General features: G+C 39.2%; 2 protein-coding genes across 2 annotated transcripts; both read right to left on the bottom strand.

Annotated features, from left to right (window-relative positions):
- Nucleotides 1-9,755: 9,755 nt before the first annotated feature.
- Nucleotides 9,756-11,614, bottom strand: camk2n1a (calcium/calmodulin dependent protein kinase II inhibitor 1a). Its single transcript, XM_079845320.1, has 2 exons — nt 11,042-11,614; nt 9,756-10,735 (listed from the first exon to the last, which is right to left on the bottom strand). The coding sequence occupies exons 1-2, from the start codon at nt 11,208-11,210 to the stop codon at nt 10,671-10,673; spliced, it is 234 nt and encodes a 77-aa protein (XP_079701446.1). The 5' UTR covers nt 11,211-11,614; the 3' UTR covers nt 9,756-10,670.
- A 6,733-nt stretch (nt 11,615-18,347) lies between these two features.
- On the bottom strand, nt 18,348-25,606 carry LOC307143148 (trypsin; the record flags this gene model as incomplete). The annotated part of the gene is made up of 5 exons (XM_079844452.1): nt 18,348-18,542; nt 18,630-18,896; nt 21,027-21,168; nt 21,571-21,730; nt 25,564-25,606. The coding sequence occupies 5 exons, from the start codon at nt 25,604-25,606 to the stop codon at nt 18,348-18,350; spliced, it is 807 nt and encodes a 268-aa protein (XP_079700578.1).
- Nucleotides 25,607-26,409: the final 803 nt, after the last annotated feature.

Here is a 26,409-nt window from a genome sequence, read left to right as displayed (position 1 = left end):
GGACGGCGCCTTTTAGACTTGTTGGTCTAACCCAGTGACCAATGGTGGATTTCAATCTGGGCCAACATATTTTATTCAAGAGCTTGACTTACACAGTTACCAGCCATGTTGCCCAGGGCTTTACCACAGTTGCTCTGTGCCACCGAGAGACAAAGCGCCCACTCTGTTCCATCCTGAAAACGATCTCTATGTAATAGCTTGTGAAGTGACCTCTATAGTATTGAGAGGCTTTGCTTCTCCTTCTGTTTGTTAGTGGTGTGCGTTTGGCTGTGGACGGCTGGTGCGTTTGAAATAGTTTTCCACAGAAGCTCTGAACTACACAATAGGGTTACATCATCCTCCAAGGAAAGCCAATCAGAGGAACACAGTATGATTTTTGATATTTTAATTAGCAGCTGTACCACGTTACATCATATTTGCCATCATATTTTCATTTCCAGAGACTGTCGGTCGGCAAGACCGAAAGATTTCCATAGAGGGCTTGAGGCGATTATTCACATCGAAAAAAAATGCGTAATTGTTATCCGAATGCTTTCTTTTGAAGCCTCTGCACCAAAAATCACTCTCTGAAACATTCTCGTACACTTCCCACTGACGACTTTGCAGTAGCAAAGAGAGCAAAAACCTGTAATGGTAACCATGGAAACAGTCCAGTCAGCCAACAGTGTATGTAGCCTTCTGGTGTTCATGGTGTACATACTGAGTGAGCCTCTCTGACTCAGACTCCCTACCAAATAAAGCCTCTAAACAAATCCACTGCAACTTCAGTATCACTGATATACAATTAAAACCAGCAGATTATCTTAATCAGTGTGACAGACTGCGCACTTCTACTGACGTCAATCATTTAACATGTATAACAATTTAACAAGTATATATCTTCTGAAAAAAAAAATCATCTGGTCTTTGGCAGGTCTTAATGTGGAAAATAAAACCTCATACAAACAACAACACATGACAGAATACACTGTGTCATTATTTATTTAACAAAAACAAGGCCAAAATGGAAAAGCCATGGGTAACAAACTGAGCACACCCTTACTGTTGACAGGAATTAAGAGGGTTAGTAACAGTCAGGCGCTGCTAATGAAATGTCTTCGATTAATTGATCATCAGCGAGTGTGATCACCTCTATAAAAGCAGCAGTTCTGGCAGTTTGCTGGTCTGGAGCATTCAGGTGTGTGTTAACACAATGCCAAGGAGGAAAGACATCAGCAATGATCTTAGAGAAGCAAATGTTGCTGCCATCGATCTGAGGAGAGTTATACGGCCATTTCCAAACAATTTGAAGTCCATTATTCTACAGGGAGGAAGATTATTCACAAGTGGAAGACATTCAAGGCAGTTGCCAGAGTGGACATCCCAGCAAATTCACCCCAAGGTCAGATCGTGAAATGCTCAGAGAAATTGCAGACAACCCAAGAGCTACACCTCAGACTCTACAGGCCTCAGTTAACATGTTATTTGTTAAAGTTCATGACACTACCATTAGAAAAAGATGGGATGAGGATGGCATTTTTGGAAGGGTTCCCAGGAGAAAACTTCTTTTCTCTAAAAACAACATGGCAGCACGGCTTAGGTTTGTAAAGTTGCATCTAAACAAACCTCAAGACTTCAGGAACAATGTCCTTTGGACAGACAAGACCAAAGTGGAGATGTTTGGCCATAATGCACAGCGCCACGTTTGGTGAAAACCAAAAAAGCATCAGCACAAACACCTCATACCAAAAGTCAAGCATGCTGGGGAATGGGTGATGATTTTGGGCCTGTTTTACAGCCACAGGACCTGGGCTCCTCACATACCCCTTTTCCACCAGAATGAACCTGGTGTTAGTTCAGCGCCAGTGCTAGTGCCAGTTCGGAGTTGGTTCGACTGACAAGCCTTCTAAGAACTGGTTTGCCTTTCTACTTGCTAGAGAGCCACCACAGAGCCAGGTTATACGTCACTGTATACGTCTCATCTTTCTCAGCGAGGCAGCGGGAAACACAAACACACCAGGCTTGTTCGAGATGCATTGGCACTGCGCAGACTGATGAGCGTATGATATCAAAATACCGCATGAACGATTCGAAAGCATAAGGAGTCGTATGCTCTCGTTGTACTTTGATGTCATACGGCGATTGGTCTATACAGCGCCGATGCATCTCGAACAAGCCTTCAATGGCGAACGTTGTTACTATTGATGCACATGGCTTTAAGATCCTACATTGGCATCAAAACACAGTGAATCCAACACATTCGTGCAGCTCGCCCTAAATTGTATAGACGGAGATTACAACCAAGCAGCTATTAGCTCGATTAGCTGCTATTTCAAAAATGGCGGTCACAAGTTTGTGTTCATCTTGTTGGTCATGGTAACCCCGCCCCCAGCCCCTGACGCAAGCGGTTCTTACTTCTAGACCAGCAATGTTTTGGTGCTACTTAAGAACCACTTTTCCTGGTTCAGAGATGGTGCTTTGGCTGTGGAAAATATATATATGTACATAGTAAAATCCCCAGTGCACATATGGTCCCACTCTACAGAGTGTTAAAGTAACACACTGAAGTAGTGTTAAAGTTAATTAGATAATTAAGAGATTAATTAAGTGATGATTGACCATTAGTGATGAACACCTGATGATAATGAGCAGAATCACTGAAGGAAAGAGAAACACAACAACTACAGTCACAGCCTTAGATGAAATAACAGAAGTTATTATTGAGAATTAACAGAGGTTTAGATGTTGATGTTTAATTGAAAATGTTTGGTCGCCATTATGGTGAGTCAGTCCTTTAGTTGGGCAGTTTGACTCTTGGCTTTTTATGTGAGTTCATAGGCGTCGATTTCGGGGGGGACGGGGGGGGACGGGGGGGACGCGTACCCACCAGATTTCGTCATGAGTCCTTTTGTACCCACCACTTTTTTTTTTTTTTTTAAACCTCGAGTTCAATTTTGCGGTGAAGCATTGCTGACACACATATTATTTTTTCCACTCAATTGTGTCGTAATAACGATATCTTATGTCGTTTTAACTACATCTTTTCTAATAATAACGAGATCTTATGTCGTTTTAACGACATCTTTTGTTGTAAAAACGTTTGAAAAGCAGAAGCAAGCTCCGTAAAATAGGCTCTTCCGCTGCCTGTATCAGTGGCAGTGCCCATAACACGAAATTGTTGTAATGGATTGATGTAGCCTATACAGTTCTTAACAGCAATGGGTAGCAGGTACCATGGACCGCTCATGATTTAGCGTAATAACGGACCCCGGTGCAGCCACAAATATCATAATTATCTATAGGCTAGGCCTACTGTAATTGAGACATTCAAGAAATGTATTAAAAAGAAAGACGCTTTCAGCCTTACTCAAAGTAGAGCCCTACATTTCTGCCCGAGCCCGACGGGCCCCGACTTTTTTACGCCCTAGGGCCGGGCTTCGGGCCAATTTTCCAGTCATAGCCTACCTCAGACGCGGGCCGGGCTTCGGGCTTTTTTAGGCTATAGGACGGCGCTATGCAACATGCATCGCCGCAAATGAGTAAAGCAAGCCAACACGCAAACTGCCACAAGTGAAACTGAAAATAAGCTAAGTTTTAGATGCTCAAAAGACCAATCATCTTCATTCAAATTAATGAGACTAAATGCCAGTGTTTAGGTCGCTCGTTCTCATAATGCGGTCTTTGATGTTGAAAAGAGCTGATGAAGAAAATACTCATATCGGTTGATTTCGTTGACATGAACTCCGTTAAATTAAATCGGGAATTGAAGATCGGATATATATTCATTTCGCGGAGAGGTGTAGCCTAAGGTAAGACAACCAGCATGTTTTTAATTTTTAATTATTTGTTTAGATTGTGTAGCCTGTTTTGTTTGCGTCAAGTGTTGATTTCAGAGGCTAAAGTGTTGGGTTAACTCACTGTCGGCCGCTGGCCGCTTGGTCGTCACTTTAAAAAGCAAAAACTTTAGTTTAACAAACATTAAATGCTTTAAACATTTTTCTAAATTAACTTAATAAAGAAACAAAACGAAATATATCTACTTTGACATTAAAAACAAAACTGAACTATTTTAATGGCTGTAACTAATGTGTAATAGGGAGGATAAAAAAAACACGGGCTCCAGTGGGACTCTGATAATGAAGTGGTAAAAAAAATTGCAAAAATGAAAAATATTAAAGAATTCGCGGGGCGCTTTCGTCGGCATGAGTAAGATAGGCTATAAGACCCGCAATATGTCTCTCAGCTGACATTTTTATTTATTTACGTTAGTAAGCTGCAGGACATAGTCTTTCAAAACATGACCTGCGCGAAAGAGAAAAAAAAATGTACCCAGCACTTCTGAAAATGCACTTCTGAATGCGTCTCTGTCCCCAGCACATTTCAAACCAAACTGACGCCCATGTGTGAGTTTGTGATTTTTGTTACAGTGTTTACTAAAACACATAATTTGTTGCAAGGAAAGCCAGAAACAAAGATGATCAGATCAGCATGTCACCATTGTAGAGATTCACATGTTGATTCTTGATGTCTGTGTGTGTCTAAAAAATTTCAAGAATGTATTTAAAAATCAAAAATCTGAATGCCTGATCTGTGGCATAAAAGGTGAAAATCATCTAATAACAATGAATCACCACTTTTGGTCAGAGGTGAGATCAATCATTTTACTTGATGGTGATAAAAGCACCTGACCATCTTTGTTTCTGGCTTTCTTTGTAACAATTTTTGTGTTGTGGTAAACACTTGTTACAAATACCACAAACTTACACAAGGAGCAAAGAGTCAAACTGCCCAACTAAAGGAAACACTCTTTTCAATAAAACATCAACAGCTAAACCTGTTAATTCTCAAAAGAACTGTAGAGGTCTGACAGAAATACAGTAAATCTGGTTAGTGATAAGTGAAGCTGGTAATGCTGTTTGTGGAGTTGTTTAATCCTCCTCTGCTGAGATCTTCATAGTCAGTCTTCTTTGATAGTCAGTCATAGTTCTTGTGTTTTTTTTTTTCTCTTTTCTTCAGTGATTCTGCTCATTATCATCAGGTGTTCCTCACTAATGGTCAATCATCACTTAATTAATCTCTTAATTATCTCATTAACTGTAACACTACTTCAGTGTTATTTTAATACTCTGTAGAGTGGGACCATATGTGCTCTGAGCAGTGTAAATTTAACACTGGGTATCTTACTGTGTATTGCCCCCCCCCCCCCCCCCCCCCCCCCCCCCTCACACACACACACACACTTAGTGATGATTGTCGCTGTATTGCTCGAATGAAAGTTACTCTTTGTCTTACAGGTCATCGGTAGAAGACCACTGGAGGAATTGGAGACAGGACTTGATACCCGGAGAATGAGGGAACATACTCCAGTAGGAAATTTCAGGTAAGTAACCAATGCAGTGTTTGACGGAGTCCTAGTCGTAAACCAGGCGGTGATGATTGTGTGGAACCAAGAGGGATTATGGGAAATGTAGTGCGAAGGTAGACTGGGTAAACCCAGCCTGATCTACCGGCGATTTGATTTCGCCCTGCAACTCATTCATTTCTACTGCTTCTGTTACACTTTTGTGGGAACCAATCACAGACTGGCTTATCCACCTGGTGCGCTACTGGCGGGTTTAACACGATGACGGATAGAGAAGCGATGGGTCGTTGCTCGTTTATCACGCCTCTTGTGGTCTGATTGGTTGAAGCACTATCCAATTGCATACGGAGTCATTTGAATTATGCTCGTTTATCATGCCTCTTGTGGTCTGATTGGTTGAAGGACTATCCAATTGCGTACAGAGTCATTTAATTTATGCTCGTTTATCACGCCTCTTGTGCAGTAGAAAATACATAGCAGACTCCCCAGACCAATGTTCAATCTTAAATTGAGCTTGGTCTGGTGATAGCCAGACAAGTGTGAAGGTGACAAGTGATGGTGAAGTGAATGGAGAGTGTGAATATATATATATATAATATATATAATATACAGTATATACTATATAAACGTAATTTAAGTGTAATATTTCACTTATTTAATTATTTATTCATGTACTTGTTTCCAAATTAGTTGGTTTATTAAATTATTGTTTTATTAAACTATTTGTTCATTTCATTATTATATTTTGAGGACTGTAGTTTAAAATAATGACTTTTTTGGTGGTTAGACAATGACTGATTAGCACTGGTCAGCACCACAGCAACGGATAACAAACAAGGTGAAATAAAGTACTTCCATTAGGATGAAAACAAACGACAAGGTCGGTTTCAGCCTCTGAACACTCTACGTCAGCAAAACAAACATTCCAAATAGTTATTTTCATACTCAACTAATTACAGCAACCAAGTCTCAAAATTCCAGAAACCTTCCATAGTTAATTTCCAATCCCACCACAAAATTTCCCTGTTCTTATCATGTTGCCCTCTGCAGGCATCCGTTTGAAAATGTTCGAGTCATATTGTCTTCAGTTATGGCCCCCATTGAAACAAAAGCAAAACATAGAAGCCAAATGCAAATTTCAGCAGGCGCCAGATTATTTGCATGTCTCTACCAAACACAGCACCAGGCAGACTGTGTCACCACACAGTGCCGGCCTCCCTTGTGCATTACATAATGCCTTCTGACGAGAGCTAACGTTATTCGGCTGAGAAGGTGTTCCCTGTGCTTGTGACATTTTTTAAACGCATGTTCGTGTCACAATCTGAACACACCAATTCATATAGAACCTCAGACTGATCTTTGCTTTTTAGTAAATATCTCTGTCTCCAACTGGTCCGAGTGTCCTCAAATGCCTTTTTAGGATGGGTTATATGTTTGGCATAGTGCTGAATAGGTAAAAGGCACTTGTATCAGCCAAGGCTACTATAGTGCATTAGTACAAGCATTGGCTACTAAGGTTAAACTTCATTTTAAGGTGTCTGTTACAGTGTAAATATGCATTTAAGTATTGTGTGATAATAATTAACTACATGTACTTTCTATAAGGTTAGGGTTAGGATTGGGGTTTTGTCTTGGGTTAGTTGCATGAAATTATGCATAATTAGTTATTACGGTTGCACTTTATATTACAGTATGTGTACTATACAGTGTACTTACCTAAGTACTGGTTAATATAAGGTAACTACATGGGTTAATGTTAGGTTTAGTGGTAGGTTTAGGGTTACCTAGTTATTACCTAATAATAACTGTAACAAGTAACAATCAAAAAAAGATTTTTGTTTTGTTCATTTTATCAGGTTTCTGGTTCAAATGTGAGTGATTGATGTTAAATTGACTTAAAACAGATGCGTTATGACTTAACTTAATGGGCTTTACTTAACTATTTTAATTATCTAAGCGAATGGTGCAAGTGCACTTAGTGCGTGCCCGAATCCACTTTTGCTAGTTTAACGAAGGGGGAAAAAATGCTTAAAAGGGTTGTATCTGTGTTTTGGGCCTAACGTGCAATAAACCAATCAGAGTCACTCATCTCCCATTCCCTTTAAAAGCCAGTTGCGCTTGCACCATGGTGGATTTGCTATTTACATGGCGGAATATGCAAGCGAATTACTGCAAATAGGTAGGCTAATTCTGATACATGCAATGACTATCCATTATGAGGAGGCATTGTTATATTTATGTACACAATAAGAATCTTTTACATTTTAATCCTTTAATTTTTCATATTTAAAAATGTTTGTGTGATGCTGCGCATCCCTGTGTGTGGAACAAGCAGAGTATACGCACGTTGTGCACCCACCTATAGGCAAATCTTACTAACACACCCTTTAAAAACCACAAAAAAAAACTGCGCAATTGACTTTAGAGCAGGTTTTTGTTGGTCAATGGTCACAGTCGTTTTCAGTTCCTCAAAATGGCAACACGCCAACAATGCACCTGATCACACCTGGTTTTCAGACCAGACGTCCATGGGCAAACATTTGGGCGCGAGAGCAATTCACCCTTCGCTGCAAGTTTGATTGACAGACGATCTGACCAATCACATCGCCGAACCTGCCATTTTGTCCGACAAAGCAGTCAGGAGAGTTAGTAGATTAACATCGGTGGACTTGAACTTGGAAAAACGGTGTGTACTGACGTCTTTCCGCGGTTGAAACAACATTTCTTTAAGTGTTCATTCATGTTTATTTCATGCTTATCAATGAACTAGAAGGAAGAGATAATTGGTTCACGAGCAGCTTTAACTGAGGCGCTACAGCGATCACGACACATTAAAGAGCCACAAAACGCTATTGTTTAAATTTCTTTACAAAAATTACAATTTCAAAGTTGAGACTTTGTTTCATATCAAAAGTAACTTGCTCTGTCCTGTCTGTCGGTGTGTTGTCAGTGTCCTCTTTGCTCCGCAATGTATTTTCTCTACGTGAGAACGTGTGTGTGGCGTGAGAGCGGCATGGCTTGTCGGACATAGCAACAGTAACTAAAGGGGGTGGATCTTTGCGAACAGTCAATTGCTATTTAAACAACGTGGCACTGGACGTGAAAATTATAACTGCGTTAAAGTAACTCAATTCAATTATGGACAGTGGTTCCACAGTCAACTTTTATTAAAGGTTTATTTTTAATCTACGCAAAATCTATGTGTTGTAGAGCGATTTTATAATTGCATTTCAAAAAGTTAATGAAAAAAAAACTATTCACTAACAGCAATTCTTTCCAGTATCTTATTGAAAACATATTCAATTTTAATAACTTTTAAAGTTATTTCTTTATAGTATTCTTTGTCAACTCTGTTACAGACAAATTAGGCAATGTGTAGAAATAGCATTGGACAATTTTAAACTTTTTAGCCACTTGCTAGCATGATAAGGCACTAATGAATTCATCATGTTTAAAAGTTTTTTAAACAACCCTCTTGTGATCAGTGATAAAGTTTTCTTTTGGATATTGTGGCAACAATTTTGACGTTTTACAAAATGACAAAATAGAACTTTCTAGATTATATTATATTTATAATAATATTTTATAAGATAAAAGTTATTTTGTAAACACTTTATTGTAGAATTAGGACGGCTTTTATAAATAAAATAAATGAAATATTACCAAAATGAAATATTTTGATTACACGATGCATGATAGAATACAGAAAATATTATATTGTTATGGCCTGTAACATCTTGTGATCCATGGCAGTGAGTAACAAATTATTAGAATATTTTGAATAAAGCAGAACAAAATAATGGCTGTCACTCTGTGACACAAATGACCGAGGAAGAATTTATGTAAATAGTTATGTCCAACCAACCCAATTCAATCACTTGGCTCTAACTTAAACTTGTTACGATTTCTGAACATGTTTTGGTCTAGTAAAAACATGTACATGGGGAACAGGACCATAAGATAAAGTCCCGTGGCTTCTAAATCTGACACATGCCACAGCATACGATATTACTTATGAATGCAGCCAAACAATACATGCGGATTGATGTATTCATCCACATTGTCAGATCCTCTGCTGTGGTTTCCCCAGTGGACAGAATGGAAATTTCATGGGAGGTGAATCTGTTGCCATGGCAGCCCATCCAGCCAGTGTTTTTAACAACGTTACCTCGAGACCGGCAGGAGAAGCTCTGAAACTCACTCGTACAGTTCGCAGATAATATTTGCTCTGACACGCCACGTGATTTCTGATCTCGGCGGACTGGATTTTTAGATGGTGCGCTTTGACAATGCTAATCCCAAACCATGAATCATTGAAAGCTTGTGGCAGAGGCGGAAATGTCACGTCCCCTGGATTTGTGCACACGCACAGATTTCAGAGATGTGTCAAGGAAAAAAAAAACGGCGTCTCTTTGAATGTTTCTCAAAATCTTTATTATAACAGATATTCTGTAGAAATGTTCTGTGAGATAAATACGTTATATTCAAGAAGACGTTCTTAAGGTCGAGAGGTTCGTCATGCATGACTAGAATACATCACAGGTATGAAAGAGCCCTGTAAACATGACCACCGAATATTAATATACCCGTGAAGAAAGCACAGAAATATGTTTCTCTCAGGATCATTTGGCACATCTACAGCAAATATACTTGACGATTATAAGGTTACTGTCTTCAAACTGACATTCCAGATTGAACTCGAACATCAAATGAATGAAATGAAACGAAGCAGATCACGAGAATCACAGATAAGCTACATACAAAACATTTATCCAAAGCAAAAGTCACTTCTCGTCATCGGTCTACTATATAAAACGTTTGCTCAACCTTCAACACTGCAAAATATGTATCCAAAGATTTAATAAATAGCTTTTTTTTTTACATACATAGTGAGACCTTTTCGGAGGTCCACTGTGGAAGAAAAGGTCGACATTGCTAGTATACCATTAACACCACCAGTAGGCTACTGGGTTAAGCGGGAAGATACTGGTTTGGTGTTAATGGTACCGTCTGCTCAGTCTGTCAAATTGCTTCATTGGAATCGAAAGAAGAAAAGAAAAGTAGAGCCCAGTCTCTTTAATGAGACCGAGCCCTGTCATTGCACATATCTCGGAGTATAGTTTGGAAAACACAGTATTCCTTCGAGCCCCCCCGGGCCATTCTTCCGGACGGCCGGTTCAGCCCGCCGCCCCGTCGCACTGTAAACCCTGGACAATGGAGTTAGGGAGAGGAGAATGTGTGGAGTGCTTGTTGCCAGATGGGAGAGAGAGCCTCTTCGCAATGTCTTTGGATATACACATCAGAGAGGTTTAGGAGTCTTTGGGTCCGTTCACGCCGACGAGGATTTCTCTGTGCTCTTGTCCAGTGCTTCCCCGTCGTTTTCTTCCTCGTTGACTGTTAATGCACACAGACACATGGGTTGATGATGAGAGACCAATTCACACATCAGCTATTGTCTCACACGCCATGCACTGGCACAAAGATGGAGATTCCATGTTGCCATGAATTTTAACACAACAGAAATGGCGCAATACATCATTGTGTCAGAATCGCTGTCGATCCCCCCAAAAAAAGAAGAAGAAGAAAAAAAAAAGCATCCTTTGACACATAATTTCGTGCGTAAAGGCATAATAGTGAAGCGCAACATGGAATTTCGCATCATCTGTTCGTGTAGTAATAAACAAAGGCTTTGTCCGTTACCTCTTTTGCTTCTCCCGATCTGTCCGAGCTTTGGTGGTCGTTTATTCGGGTTGCCACCGAAAAAGTTGTTGGTGTCTTGGAGGCGGCAGGTGAAGGAAAGGTGTTCCTCGTCCCCGTCGTTGCCAAAATGAGTCATTTTGTCCTCGTTATACGGTAATACATCCGACATGCTGTACGAACTAACCGCGGCTACTGTATGTTCTGTTGAATCGATCGCGCGAGGTGAATTTTGTCGAGCGAATCTTTCGCCTGTTTACCTCTATCGCACGTGTCTCCGCGAGTGGATGTCTGGGACGCGGGGCGCATACATGTAATTTCCTTTTCCTCAGCTCGCGCCCGCTATAACTATTCCAAATTTCCCAACGTTGGAATTCTCGAAACGTGAGTGGACGCGCGCGGAGGAATGCGCCTTTGCGCGCTCGGGGCTTTTCGGCGGCTGGAGCGTCGTATGGAAAACCTGAGAAACAAATGCAAATTGGGAAGCGATGCAAAACAAAGATCCCTGATCGAGAATGAACGTCACTGTGGCGCGGGCTTCCTCTCCAGCTCTTTCATTACAGCTATCGCCAATATTAATCTTGGGAAATTTCCAAGCTATTTGTCCCTGGAACAAGATGCTGACACATAAAGACATACGATATGATCTTTTAATATTTAATTCTAGTTTAACCTTTTAAACACCTAACTTACATTTTGAGACAACGTTTATATAACATTCTTTGCAAAATTGCTGATGTAGGCTAATGACTCTAACGTCATGTGGTGTAACCATCACAAAACTCACCTTGAATAATAATTAAAAAAAAAATCATTATAAAGTTTTTCTTGAGTAGCCTAAAATGTTTTCTAAATGACACAAATGGCATCATGCATGTTGGTTAAGTCATACTGACTTTAATTTGGCAGACATTTTGTTGACAAAATTGCTAAAACAAAAACTCAATACATCCTGGACAAAAAAACGACCTCAAAATAAAGCCATGAACTAGTCTATCTATCTATCTATCTATCTATCCATCCATCCATCCATCCATCCATCCATCCATCCATCCATCCATCCATCCATCCATCCATCCATCCATCCATCCATCCATCCATCCATCCATCCATCCATCCATCCATCCATCCATCCATCCATCCATCCCTAGTGAAAGTGAGGGTTTATCAAGAGTCAGACAAAGAGCAAACCAGAGCTAGGCCTGATTCACAGCGTTTCACACGTTTAATCTGATACCAATATGCCATCTACATTTTGTAAGACCTCATATCTTATAAAGAGCCTACATTTTCTAAGCCTGTTCTTTACTTGGTTATTTCATCCTTATTACATGCGCTTCAGTCAAAGCCCCAGCAAACAGAATATGATATTAAAATATGCCTGCAAATAGCAAGAGAAGGCAATATGGGATGCTTTTCCCCCTCTGTGCATAGGCTTTCATTTTGATATTTTAGAAGCTGGAATGATGCTGAAGTCATACTGGCACAATCTGGATATGAGCTGAGGGGGGTTTGTTCCTCTGTCCAAGATTTCGAGAGCATAATCTTCTGCACTGGGCACAGTCTTAACCTTTCCAGGATTGAGCAGCAGACATTGTCACTCCACTGCAGAAATATCCAACCAGCAGGATGGAAGCGAGATGCACGGCTTCCTCCCATCTGTGAATGAGAGGCCATTTTGTTCTGTTCTGAGTAACTGAAATGGTGAACAGTTCAGTTCAGTTCGTCTTGGTTTGCTAAAAACCAGCCCAGAGAGGTCATTTGAATGCTTGAGAGGAAAGATGAAGAAGACGAGCTTAGCGTGCTTGGAAATGATGTGTTGACAGACTACAGCTGTGATTCTCAACTGGTTCTTAGAGTGTGAGAGGAATCGCAGTCTCTGACGTCAATATCAAAGATACAGGATGCATTTCATATTCCCTTTTAAAGTCGGCGTGAATCAGAAGTTGCGCTAGTCTTTTCCACAGTCTTTTCCGCAATGTAGTTGCCTACACTCTCAAAAAAAAAGAGTACAAAATTGTACCCTTTAAAGGGTAACTTCAGGGATTTAGCATTAAGCTTGGTATCAGTAGAAACCCGGTAGTATATTCAAATTATGGTACTTTCCCCCCTCATATCCCCTGAGACGACAGAATTATGCATTTTATTTCTGGAAAAAATCCTCCGATGATGCAAATATCGTCATTTTGCGTCATCTGAGGATTTTTGGCCAGAGGCTAGAGACTACAGGAGCTAGTTCTGCATGTTTTCAACCCGCCCATAGGGGTGGGATCTCACTCACAGAATGCGCACGGCTGCTGCCGCTCGGCTCGGGCATTAATAACGGAGCGGTGTGGAGCAAAGTGAGTGTTTCAACTTTTTAATAAATTCCTATGAAAGTTAAGTTTCCATAGGCATGATCTGAAAACGCATCAGACTGGACAATCGCCGAGAATGTCAGCCGCGCTTACCTCAGCTCTGCTCAGCTCTTCTCTCGTGATGAATGTAATCTAACTCCTGCTGCGTCTGTGACGTGACTTTCGTTCGGCTCACTCACACTTTATTGGAAAGACACGTTCAATTTTCAATTGTAGTGTCGGTTCTCTAACTGAACGAAATTATTTTATTACTATGAATATCCAACGACTTTGAGGCGGTGCTGCGGTGGGCAAGTGATAACCAGTGGCCGTGGCTTTGGGAGTGGCTTTGTAGGGCAGGTTAGCAAGTGCATTCTGGGAGTTGTTGTCTTTCATCCACATGAGACAAAAATACATTTTATGGCTTTTCTCAGTCTAGAAGGCACCAAATTAAAAAACAATTTCACATTTCTACTACATAAATGACACAGTTTAAATACACATTCATCTTCCCAGCGCTGAAGTGCCCCTATAAGGTACAAGTGGCCGTCTCTGGGGTGGTACCCTTAAGGGTACGTTTTTGTACCTTTAAGTCAGGGGTAGGCAAGTTCGGTCCTAGAGAGTTGCTGTCCTGCAGAGTTTAGCTCCAACCCTAAGCCACCATAGTGCATGGCTCCCAGCGTGCATTGCAGCATTAAGTATGTCACCATTGTTGAGATTCATATGCTGATTCGTCTAAACTTTTTCACCCTAGAATGTATTTGAAAATCAGAATTCAGAATGCCTGATCTGTGGCAAGAAAGTATTGTTGGTGAATATTATTTATTAACATTTTTAGTCAGTGATGAGTTTAGTCAAACATTCTTCTTTAGGACAGTTTTTGTTTATGGCTTCCTTTGATTTGAACAGATTATGTGTTTTGTTAACACTATAACAAAAACCCCAAACTCACATAAAAAGCCAAGGTTCAAACTGCCCAACTAAATGAAACACTAATCACCATAATGGCGACCAGACATTTTCAATAAAACATCAACATCTAAACCTCTGTTAATTCTCAATAAGAGCTTCTATAGATGTCTTTCGGGGTTGGAGCCAAACTCTGCAGGACAGCGGCTCTCTAGGACCGAACTTGCCTACCCCTGCTCTAAGTAGAGGAAAACTGTGGTACTATTGTACCCTAAGGACCAATTGTGTACCTTTTAAAGGTACAGTTATACTTTTTTTTCCCCAAGGAACAAATTTGTACCTCCACTGTACCTTTTTTTCTGAGAGTGTAGTCAGTAAAATATCTGTCGGGATCATCAAAATAAAATGTTAGCAGATATTAAGCAGACAGTCTACTAAAACTGTAGTGACTGGTAATTGATATGTAGTTGAAAAGTTACTTAGTTAGTAGATTGTCTAAAGTGGACCATCGAAACCACATAAAGATTTTAAATAACTAAATAAAAAATAGAAAACATCGCAACCCAAAATATTTTTATGGTTTGCACATAATAAAATGGGTCAGCTTAACGGACAGCTTATGTGCAATTATGCATTGTTCTTTAGTATTTGTTCATTTTATATGGCATTTTCATTCACAATGCTTGCACTGTGGGAACGCGCTGTTTATTTCCCATGAAACACTATTCAGAGATCCATCAGATTATTCCAAACATGTTCGCAGCCCCCTCAAAAACGTCATTCCTCCCAAATGACCTTACCGTTGGTTGGTTTAACCTTTACGCTCCATGTTACCTATTGTTTTTAATTATGTAAGTAATGAATGATGCCCCATACAAGTTATTATTTTGAAACGGAGCATTTGGATGCATTCATATGATGCACACATAAACTGCTGTGAATGATTGTGTGTAGTTCACATGGGGCCTGTCATGCGGTGATCATCTTACATGTGGTGTCATGTGCAGGCAGTGAAACCAAAAGCTCCTGGAACTAACACAACCTCCAGAGAAGAGTAATTGTGGACACACCCAGTTCTTTTAAATGTGCAAACATCCTTTGTTGCATGTACAGTGCAACATCAAATCCTTTTATAGCTTCCCGTTCACATCATTTGAGCTAAACAAAGGCAATTTTCAGTCGTTTGGTGAAACCTTTTGGGATAATTTACAAGCAAATAGGCATTTTAAAGGGGGACTAACTGATATTAAAATGTTCTGATCAGTCTTCAAAACTATCCCACATAATGGTATAAGGAAATGGATCCAACATCAAATGACTTAATGAGTTTGTAAGCATATTAAGAGCCCTTCACATTATTTGCTTCAATAGGCCTATTAGTGCTTGTTCAACTTTATATTACCATTTAAAAGTTTGTGGTTGGTAAGATTATGTGGTTGGTTTCTTATGCTCACTAATGCACCATTTGTTTGATCAAAAATACAGTGAAAACGGTAATATTGTAAAATATTATTACAATATATTAATATTTATGTATATTTTGTAAAATGTGATTTATTCCTGTGATCAAAGCTGAATTGTCAGCATCATTACTCCAGTCATGTGTCACATGATCCTCCAGAAATCATTCTAATATGATGATTTGATGCTCAAGAAACATTTCTGATTATTATCAATGTTAAAAACAGTTGTGCGGCTTCATACTTTTGCGGAAACCGTGATACGTTTTACTCAGGATTCTTTGATGAATAGAAAGTTCAAAAGAACAGTACTTATTTGAAATAGAAATATTTTCTAACACGTTTGATTAAAATTTTTCCTCCCTGATTAAAATTATTTCTTTTTGTTAGTAAAACTTATATATGAAGGCTTCATTCAAATTTAGAGACCATGCTTTCATACATTTTTTTAAAATGCCTTTTATGCAATGATTTATTTTACTCTTGTCCCAGCCTTACACTTTCAGCATTAAAATATGTAAATCTATCATAAAAAATATTAACTATTACATGTTTTGAACTATGATGATCTAAAAAAAAAAAAATTCTATATATATATCAATATATATATATTGTTTGTACACGAATATACATTTAAAAATAAATAAATAAATAAATAAAGTAATGCCGTTACAGAATACAGAATTTCCACCGCTACCAACAATTTTTTCCTAATAAAGAAAGAAAAACCAATTACAAGTAATAAACTGGCTATATCTATTGTTCATCATTTCCAAGCAAGCTGTTATTTTGTCAAATTATGCAAAAACTATATAGGTATTAAGGATACATAATGGGCCTTATTTTAATGATCTGAGTGCAAGTGCACTTAGGGCGTGTCAAAATCTACTTTTGCTAGTTTAATGATGGAAAAAACTGTCGGCGCGCACGGCGCATGGTCCAAAAGGGTTGCCCCTAGTCTCTTAATGAGTCATGGGTGTGTTTTGGGCGTAACGTGCAATAAACCAATCAAAGTCTCATCTCCCATTCCCTTTAAAAGTAGGGATGGGCGATACCACTTATTTTGTTTTCGATACGATATCGATACGATACTTCTAAACTGAACTTTTAAATTATTAAATTTCTTAATGATTAAAATGACTAAGAGTAAAATGGGTAAAGATACCCACTTAACATTATATTTGAAAGGTATTTTAACATTCAATACGCCTTAATTGCAACTTATTAGATCATATTTTTGTTTACACATATTAAAATATGTTTACTTGTAGTGATAACCATGGGAATCTACAAATACTATAGTTGAATTAGGGTCACTGTAGTACACAATAAATCATGATTTATTTTTACAAGGACTGCCAGTGACAGGCCATAAAATGCAACCTTTTTATTCTGATAGTGTATGATTTATATTAACAATTGTTGCAGAATAGAACATGATCAATATGAACTTTTAACATTAAATTTAAATAAGTGTAATTGCACAAACTATGTAGGCTACAATTTCTATTTGTTTGATGTGAAATAACCCAAAACATATTGTTTTCTGTCTTCTGATGAGCATTGTTCAGGGCTGTGTTTCCAAAAGCATGGTTTCTTATGATAGTTTTTGGAAACGCTGCCCTGTTTGAATACAGAGTCATCAGTGAACGAACGCTCTCTCTGTGATCGATTGCTTCTGTCTTGCAGCATTTGCGTGTGTACTGTGTTCAGATCATGGTTCAGACGAGCAGGAAAACAGTTCTATAAACAACACAATTATTCTGTAACATAGGTTATTCGTATTGTATGCATAAAATTATTTTTTTAAATAAACAAAATTACTGGTAAAAAAACCCCCACCTTAGTATTGATATTTTTACTTGAGTATCGATACTTTTCGATGCTCACATCAGTATCGATATATCGATACTTCATATCGATACGCCCATCCCTATTTAAAAGCCAGTTGCGCTCGCACCATGGAGGATTTTCTATTTACATGGAGGAATTTGCGAGTGGAAAGACTGAACGCTTCTCCAGAGAGGAATCCTTTTATTTTTCATATTTAAAAATGTTTGTGTGCTGCTGCGCGTCCCTGTGTGTGTAACAAGCAGAGTGTACACACGTTGTACACCAGCCTATAGGCACATATTACAAACACACCCTTTAAAAAACTCAAAAAATACTGCGCTATTGACTTTAGAGCAGGTTTTTGTTGGTCAATGGCGCAGTCGTTTTCAGTTCCTCAAAATAGCAACACACCAACAATGCGCCTGAACACACCTGGTTTTCAGACATGGTTGAACAGATGGGCGCGAGTCGCATTTCGCCAGGTGTATGATAGGGCCCAAATGCTCAAATGTAGAAAAAAAAAGTTTAAAAAAAAGTTTAACATATAATTTCTAGCTGTCATTTCCACCACAGAATGCTGTTAAACACAATACATCATTTAAGATGTAGTGGAAATGTTCATAAAAAAATAAAAAATAAAAAAAAATAACCTAATGAGAATGTGAAATGCATGTTTTAGGAGACTTTATTTTCAAAAAGTCCACAGGGATAAATGTGCCCATATTTAAAGAATATTGTTCGCACGTTGCATGAATACAAACACACAGAAGTTTACTCTTCTCTGCTGAAAAGACCAACTGACTTAAGGCATCGTGAATATGGGCTGTATATGGTCTGGTCAATCCACCTGCGGAACCGGGACACGGCCGTATACACCCCTGGAAATCTTGGATCTCCACAGCCATTTCCCCAAGAGACCAGGCCGTAGACCCGTCCTTCACACACCAGCGGCCCTCCGGAGTCTCCCTGGAACATCAGAATGCCAACATCCCCGTAAAGCATCGAATCATGGCTAACGAAGGATGTCAGCTGGTCGTTGTCTTTCCACAGTACCTTACATGCGTCTTTTCCTCCCGTTCTGGAGCCCGCGCAGATCATGCTTGTTGTGATGTTTCCGCTGAAGGAGTCACTGCTGTTGCACTTGGAGGTGGAGACGATGGGGAGCCTGACCGTTCGCAGGGTCAGAGGGTTCAGACCTCCACTGTGGCTGGTGGAGCCCCATCCAGACACCCGGCACATCCTGCCCGCCAGCAGCCCTGTGTTCTGTTTGGGGAGTGGGGCGAGCGACACATACCTGTTCAGCTCTATAGGCGCACTAAGCTGAAAGAACCAACATCCAGACACAGATCAGGGTTGGTATGAAAGCACAACTTACATCTTCAAACTGTTATACCATATTTTACAAAGCAAATGAAAGATGACCAGCTTGCTATGTTAAAATTTAACTTTTTTCAATTCATTAAACAAGAACTCGACATTAAATGAAGGGTTTTTAAGAAAGCTCAAGAGGAGCACATTCAGGTAATCCAACCACTCAGCGTGAGAAGAAACCTACACTATAAACCCGAATACGTTGGCAAAACTCCAAAAAATTGAGGCAATCGGTTAAAGTTAAGAAATTTAAAGTTTAAGTAAGCAGAATTTGCTGATTTTTATTTTGTACTTGTACATTTTAATTGCTCTTAACTTCAAATATTTGAGTCAACTAATTTGAATATGTGACCCTGGATCACAAAGCCAGTCATAAGGGTCAATTGAAATCTATACATCAGCTGAATAAATAAGCTTTCCATTGATATATGGTTTATACAACTATTTTAAAAAATCTGGAATCTGAGGGTGCAAAAAAAACTAAATATTGAGAAAATCGCCTTTAAAGTTGTAAAAATGAAGTCCTTAGCAATGCATATTACTACTAACAATAAGTTTTTTTATATATATTTATGGTAAGAAATTTACAAAATATCTTCATGGAACATTTTACTTAATTATCCTAATGATTTTTGGCATAAAAGAAAAATTGATAATTTTGAACCATACAATGTATTGTTGGCTATTGCCACAAATATACACGTGCTATTTATGACTGGTTTTGCGGTCCAGGGTCACATATTTAAATTCAAATGTTCACAAGCTTTAAATAGCAAATTTAATAAATGCTACCTTGCTAAATAACATTCTGTATATTTGTTCTTAAACTAAGCTCATGCTCCACTCGTCACCGTGATGGAAACCCCACAAAATAAACAAAATAAAAGAACTAGCATAACAAAACAGTAAACACTACCAAATCTCCAGCTTAACATTAATATTGCACAAAAAAAACATTAGGTAACACTTAATTTGAGCATTTACTCTCCCTTTTGAGTGTCATGGCAAAGCATGCTGGGAAATGGAAATCCCAGCCCAGTTTCAGTTAGATTTAAGTTTGTCTAAATTAAAAGAAACATAAAAGTTAAGTTCATAAAACTCAAAACAGTGAAACAATTCAGATGACTTCAAATGTGTCAGTTTTGTGAACTCAAATGAAAAAGAAAGTTCTAAATACTCATAAAAGTTAATTTGATTGAACTAAATTGTTTCATTTGAGTTGGCTCTACTCAAACCAATTAATTATTTTGATCGTTAGGGTTTACAGTCCCTCACCTCTGTCCTATGACAGTTTTGCAGCATCCCTTCTCCACCCACTTTGGCTGGTTCCTATCCCAGTCAAGGATGGGGGGAGTACTCTCGGGCCAAATTTCCAAGCATGGAGCCCTCCCCTCGGACAGCACACCAAATTTGCTTAGACTTTATGTCTAATCTGATCACATAATATTGCCAGTTTATCTATATTTGATCTTTCCAAAAAATATCTTTCTACAGATTAGCGTTCACATTGGCATTTTTATCACTGAACCAAATGATACCAAACCTGAAGGCATAGGGATACGTTCACAATCAGACAGCTTTTATGTTGTATTGCCTATTTTGAGAACTTAACGAACATCCAAAACAATGCTGTGTGCTAGGATAAATGCACTCATTGTGTGTGCGTAGCTACATATTTAGAAAACAACCCAAGTTGGGTTAAAAATGGACTAGCCCAGCAATTGGGTTGTTTTAACCCAGTGAATGGGTTGTTTTAACCCAGTGAATGGGTCGTTTTAACCCAGCGGTTGGGTTAAATGCTTGCTTAAAACAACCCAATCGCTGGGTTAAAACAACCCAATCACTGGGTTTGTCCATTTTTAAACCAACTTGGATTGTTTTTAACCCAGCATTATTTAGAGTGTATGACTTTAGGTTCATAGGTTTAGGAGTTAAATGTCAATGTGAACGCTAAGCGGGGCAGGACTAAAGGTTTTTTAGTCCAAGTGAATCAAGTTAACCGAACTACAAGTGTGAACACACCCTTATAATCATACTCTCACTTAAGAGCGATATATTCATTACACAAAGAACATGTACCTTTATGAGCATAATATCTGCATTATTGGTGCTCCTGTTGTACAGAGGATGTGGGATGAGCGACAGAGGCTTGGAGTACTGCTCTGAACCCTCATAAACACCCAGAGTATAGTCTCCAGCCACCACCATCATCCGATCCATCCTTAAAAACAAGCAAAAATACAGTCGCCACCCTCTGAGAAACATTATGGGATGATATTCAAACACCAACGCAATGTTAAAACTGCATATAAAGAAAGAGCTGTCCAGATACCACTTGATATCTGATTTCTTGACATGACTTGTTATACACAGGGACTCTTTGTAGAGGACATGAGTTGAATGACAGTATTTCTCCCTGTTAGCAGGCTCAGCCGTGCCAAGCAGCAGATAAGCCAGCATTCATTAAGTACCACACGGTGATGACGGGTCAAGGTTGCCGCACGTCCTGTGTGCCTGTCTGCTTTACTCTGCCTTTCGACTCACCCACGGACTTGGCCGTCATCTCATAAACAGCCTGTTTAGGCAGAGAATCTGTTTAAAGAAAAGGAGAAAAACCACGCACCCAATATTGCAATGGGCGGCTGTAAGCACCCAGTACTTATGGACCAGAGATCCGCCACAGAAGTGCTGCCCTTTTGAGCTCTGCAACGACACTATGTATTTGATCGAATTTGGCGAGGGGGTATATCCGCCAACAATGCGCCCCTGAACAAAGTCCAGACCTGGAAAACAATATAACAAAGATTTAAATAGCTCAGAACGCAAGGTGACTGTGAAAGGACAATGAAATAAAACTAATCTCATTTATATGGAGTTCAAATTGACAGCTGACAAAATTAAGCTGGACACCCTGAGTATCCCTGTTAAATAAAGGTCAAGTTCCTTTCCAAGAAAGGATATAAGGCCTGTTATTCTATTCTAAGTGTAAAAATCCGGTGGGTTAATAAGTTGTCTAATGTTGGTTTAGGATTTAAGATATTTGATTGATCCATACAGTCAGTGTTTGATAAGGTGAATGAATGTGTATCAAATGGGTCCATTATAAAGGAAAGGGAAAAAAATATGATTTTGAAAAACTTTTATAGCTTTTTTTATGTAATGACACTAATGAAGGCATGTGGTGTAAATATTAAGCACAAACTATTTTCCTAATCACTTAAAATATATGACCTTTATATGTCAAAAGGTAAAATGATCTGGTATTTTAAGAAACGTATTGAACCTTGTCAATCAATCATATATATGATGTTTTTGAAAGAAGTCTCTTATGATCACCAAGGCTGCATTTATTGAAATACAGTAAAACCAGGAATATTGTGAAAATATTATTACCATTTAAAATAGCTGTTTTCTATTTTGATATATTTTAAATATATTAAAAATAAGATATACATTGGGGCAAAAAAGTATTTAGTCAGCCACTAATCGTGCAAGTTCTCCCACTTAAAAAGATGAGAGAGGCCTGTCATTTTAATCATAGGTACACTTTAACTATGAGAGACAGAATGAGATGTTTTTTTTTTTTTTTAAGAATTTATTTGCAAATTATGGTGGAAAATAAGTATTTGGTCACCTACAAAAAAGCAAGATTTCTGGCTCTCACAGACCTGTAACTTCTTCTTTAAGAGGCTCCTCTGTCCTCCACCTGTTACTTGTATTAATGGTACCTGTTTGAACTCGTTATCAGTATAAAAGACACCTGTCCACAACCTCAAACAGTCAGACTCCAAACTCCACTATGGCCAAGACCAAAGAACTGTCAAAGGACTAGCCTGGCTCCGCCCTCCTACGTACTACTGCTCAATTTTCATTTTCCTTCAGTACTACGTCTGGGACTGCTGTATATGCTTAGGTTTTCTCCCGAACAATTTTTTACCGGTCCAATCAGTGAACAGAGGGAGTGGCTGAGAGCGATGACGTTGATGTCGTGCGCTAGTTTGAGTTGTAGTTCAGTAATGGCGGCGGTGAAAGATGCGAGTGTGTGGCACCGATGACGAATGTCCAGAAGGTAAAGCCGGAGTGTGGCGAGGTGGACGAGCGAGTGAGACATGGGAGGAGCGAGCGAGATCGGTGTGCGTGATTGAGAATGAGACACACCGGTCTCGAGTCCTCTCATGAGGGAGCACGGAGGCATATATTGACAAGCGACACTGGTGAAGGACGAGAGAGGACCAGGCCTGGATTTTAAGTTGTGTTTTGTTTACGTTTTGTTATGTGTGTGCACGGCAGTCGTCCGTGAGGGGCTGCCGCTTTTACTTTAATTTTGTGTTTATTATTTGATTAAAAGTTGTTAAACGTTCGCCGGTTCACGCCTCCTACTTACCTGAACAAACAAACTCCCGTTACACGGAGCAAGAACAATCACTGCTGAGTTTTGTTGGTGGCCATGATGTTGTGGTCCGGGAAAAGTCTTTTTCAGCTCACTCCGTTAGTGGTGAAGGAGTTGGCTGAAGCCGTCCGTTTGCCACCACCCGCGAAAAAAACCAGGCTGAATTACCGACTGCTTTTGACAAACACCAAGGTCGTGTGGTAATGTAATTGCTCTCCGAATCCACATCTATGAGGTTTCAAGAATATATAACTTCAAAATTCACTGTTTATACCCTTTTTAGACCCCTGCAGAGCACCGTGCGGTTGCGTGAGCTTTAATTTGGATGCATTTCTAGACTTGTATTTCTTTAAATGCTTGCACGTGTTTACAAGAGCAAAATATTTCATCACCGCTCAAAAAATAAAAGAAGAAAAGCACAAGAACATTTGAATTGGGCTGTTATTTACGGCAGCATTTATTCTTATCATACCAAGCATATTATATTTAATTTACAGTATACAATCATGTTATGGACCATGAGAGCAGCACGTTCCGATCACAAAACTCTCCTCTCCACCATGAATAAATCACAATCCGAATTTTTATCACTGGTTTTAGTCCAAGTTTTTATCACTGAGGTGGTGTGCATATTAATGTGAGAATCAAAGGTGAACGGCGCGTGACATACGTCACAACCACACGTTAGCGATTGGTTATGGCAGATCCAGAGTGACTCTGGGCAGATCCAATAGTTTTAAACTTCAACAGGGTTCCCGCCTTCAAGGAAGTAAACGCTTGTCAATGGGGAGTGGCCAGACTCTCTGTACAAATGAAATGTACGAGAGTCTGGTAAGACCAGGCTATCAAAGGACACCAGAAACAAAAATTGTAGACCTGCACCAGGCTGGGAAGACTGAATCTGCAATAGGTAAGCAGCTTGGTGTGAAGAAATCAACTGTGGGAGCAATTATTAGAAAATGGAAGACATACAAGACCACTGATAATCTCGCTCGATCTGGGGCTCCACGCAAGATCTCACCCCATGGGGTCAAAATGATCACAAGAATGGAGAGCAAAAAAAGAGGATTGGGAGAATGTCATATGGTCAGATGAAACCAAAATAGAATTTTTTGGTAAAAACTCAACTTGTCGTGTTTGGAGGAGAAAGAATGCGGAGTTGCATCCAAAGAACACCATACCTACTGTGAAGCATGGGGGTGGAAACATCATGCTTTGGGGCTGTTTTTCTGCAAAGGGACCAGGACGACTGATCCATGTAAAGGAAAAAATGAATGGGGCCATGCATCGTGAGCTTTTGAGTAAAAACCTCCTTCCATCAGCAAGGGCATTGAAGATGAAACGTGGCTGGGTCTTTCAGCATGACAATGATCCCAAACATAAGGAGTGGCTTCGAAAGAAGCATTTCAAGGTCCTGGAGTGGCCTAGCCAGTCTCCAGATCTCAACCCCATAGAAAATCTTTGGAGGGAGCCCCAAAACATCACTGCTCTAGAGGAGATCTGCATGGAGGAATGGTCCAAACAACCAGCAACAGTGTGTAAAAACCTTGTGGAGACTTACAGAAAACGTTTGACCTCTGTCATTGCCAACAAAGGGTATATAACAAAATATTGAGATGAACTTTTGTTATTGACCAAATACTTTGCAAATAAATTCTTTAAAAATCAGAGAATATAATTTTTCTCTGTCTCTCATAGTTAAAGTGTACCTATGATGAAAATTACAGGCCTCTCTCGTCTTTTTAAGTGGGAGAACTTGCACAATTGGTGGCTGACTAAATACTTTTTTGCCCCAATGTATTGCATTTTATTCCTTTGATGCAACGCTGAATTTTCAGCATTATTATCATAACTACATGCACTATTACAAACGTATATAAAATATCAATAAGCAAAGAAGCAGTTTTATTTTTTCTAAGAAATATTTAAAAAACAGTTATTCCAAACTACTTAATGCAGTTTTCCCCCATAAATTCCATAATTTAGTTAAGCCCTTTTCATTGTGATATTAGGACCGTTCTATCATCCTGACCATTTTTACCTAATGTCCCCTCTATCAAATTGAAATCAAATTCAGAAAGTAAAAACATGCTTATCAAATTCGATTAGAAACAAAAATTAGCATCATATCATGTCAAAAGTTCAGCTTAAATACTGTAAGAGTCATGATATTACCTTGTTAGCTAAAATGAAGAAGGTCGGCTTCTGATAGTGCTCAGTACTTACCGTTGGCTGGGGCGAGTTTCAACAGCACCAGAAAGAGCAGCATGGCTAATGCGAGCATGTGAAACTGACTGTCGGCTGCACTATATCTACCAAACCCCTCCACATGGGCTGAGGGAATCACATCAACACTGTTCCTCAGGTTTCCCAAGTTCTGATTTCATGGTGAACTATGAATCAAACATTGTTTGATTCAAGGAGCAAGTTGGGCTTTCAGCAGCGTTGTCCTCTCTGACCTTCTCATGACAGATAATGTGTCCTCACTGGACCGCTTGAGTGTGATGGACATGCATTATGACCAGTTCACACATGTCTGGTAAAGCTCCCCAACTCTGCGTGTGATAAATGCTAATGTGTTGCTAATGTCCTTTCTATTATAATATGGAACCAATCCTATAGGCCTCATATAAGAATCTTCTAAAGGCCCGGATAATTATGAAGATTACTATAACAATAACTATATCAGCATCCAGAACAACGGGAAATAACATTCTTATAATTAATCAAACGCCGTTATAAATCCTTCCACTTTTTAAAGTCTCAGTGCATTCAAGTCCTTTTGGGAAGTTGTAATTGCGACATCAGGTGTGTTTAAGTCACTTTGGTTGGAGAAAGATAGTAGAGAGCCCCTATAAAGGGACCTTTGCAAAAACAAAACCCCACAAAAATCAAACAAACAAGAAATGGTGATCGTTTTGTTTTAGAGTGGCCTACCATAGGTACATGCATCTAAGGTCAAAAACACTTTAATTTTATCATACATTGCACTTCACCACATTTCTCAAAGGGTCTGAAAAAGGTTTGTTCGAAAATTCAGTCTCTCTAAACCCCTTCTTTCCCAGCGCTTAC

Source organism: Gobio gobio (genome assembly GCF_949357685.1).
Source record: "Gobio gobio genome assembly, chromosome: 19".
Lineage (NCBI taxonomy): Eukaryota > Metazoa > Chordata > Actinopteri > Cypriniformes > Gobionidae > Gobio > Gobio gobio.
The sequence above is the reverse complement of the archived record's forward strand: the minus strand, read 5'-3'. Positions and strand labels throughout refer to the sequence as shown.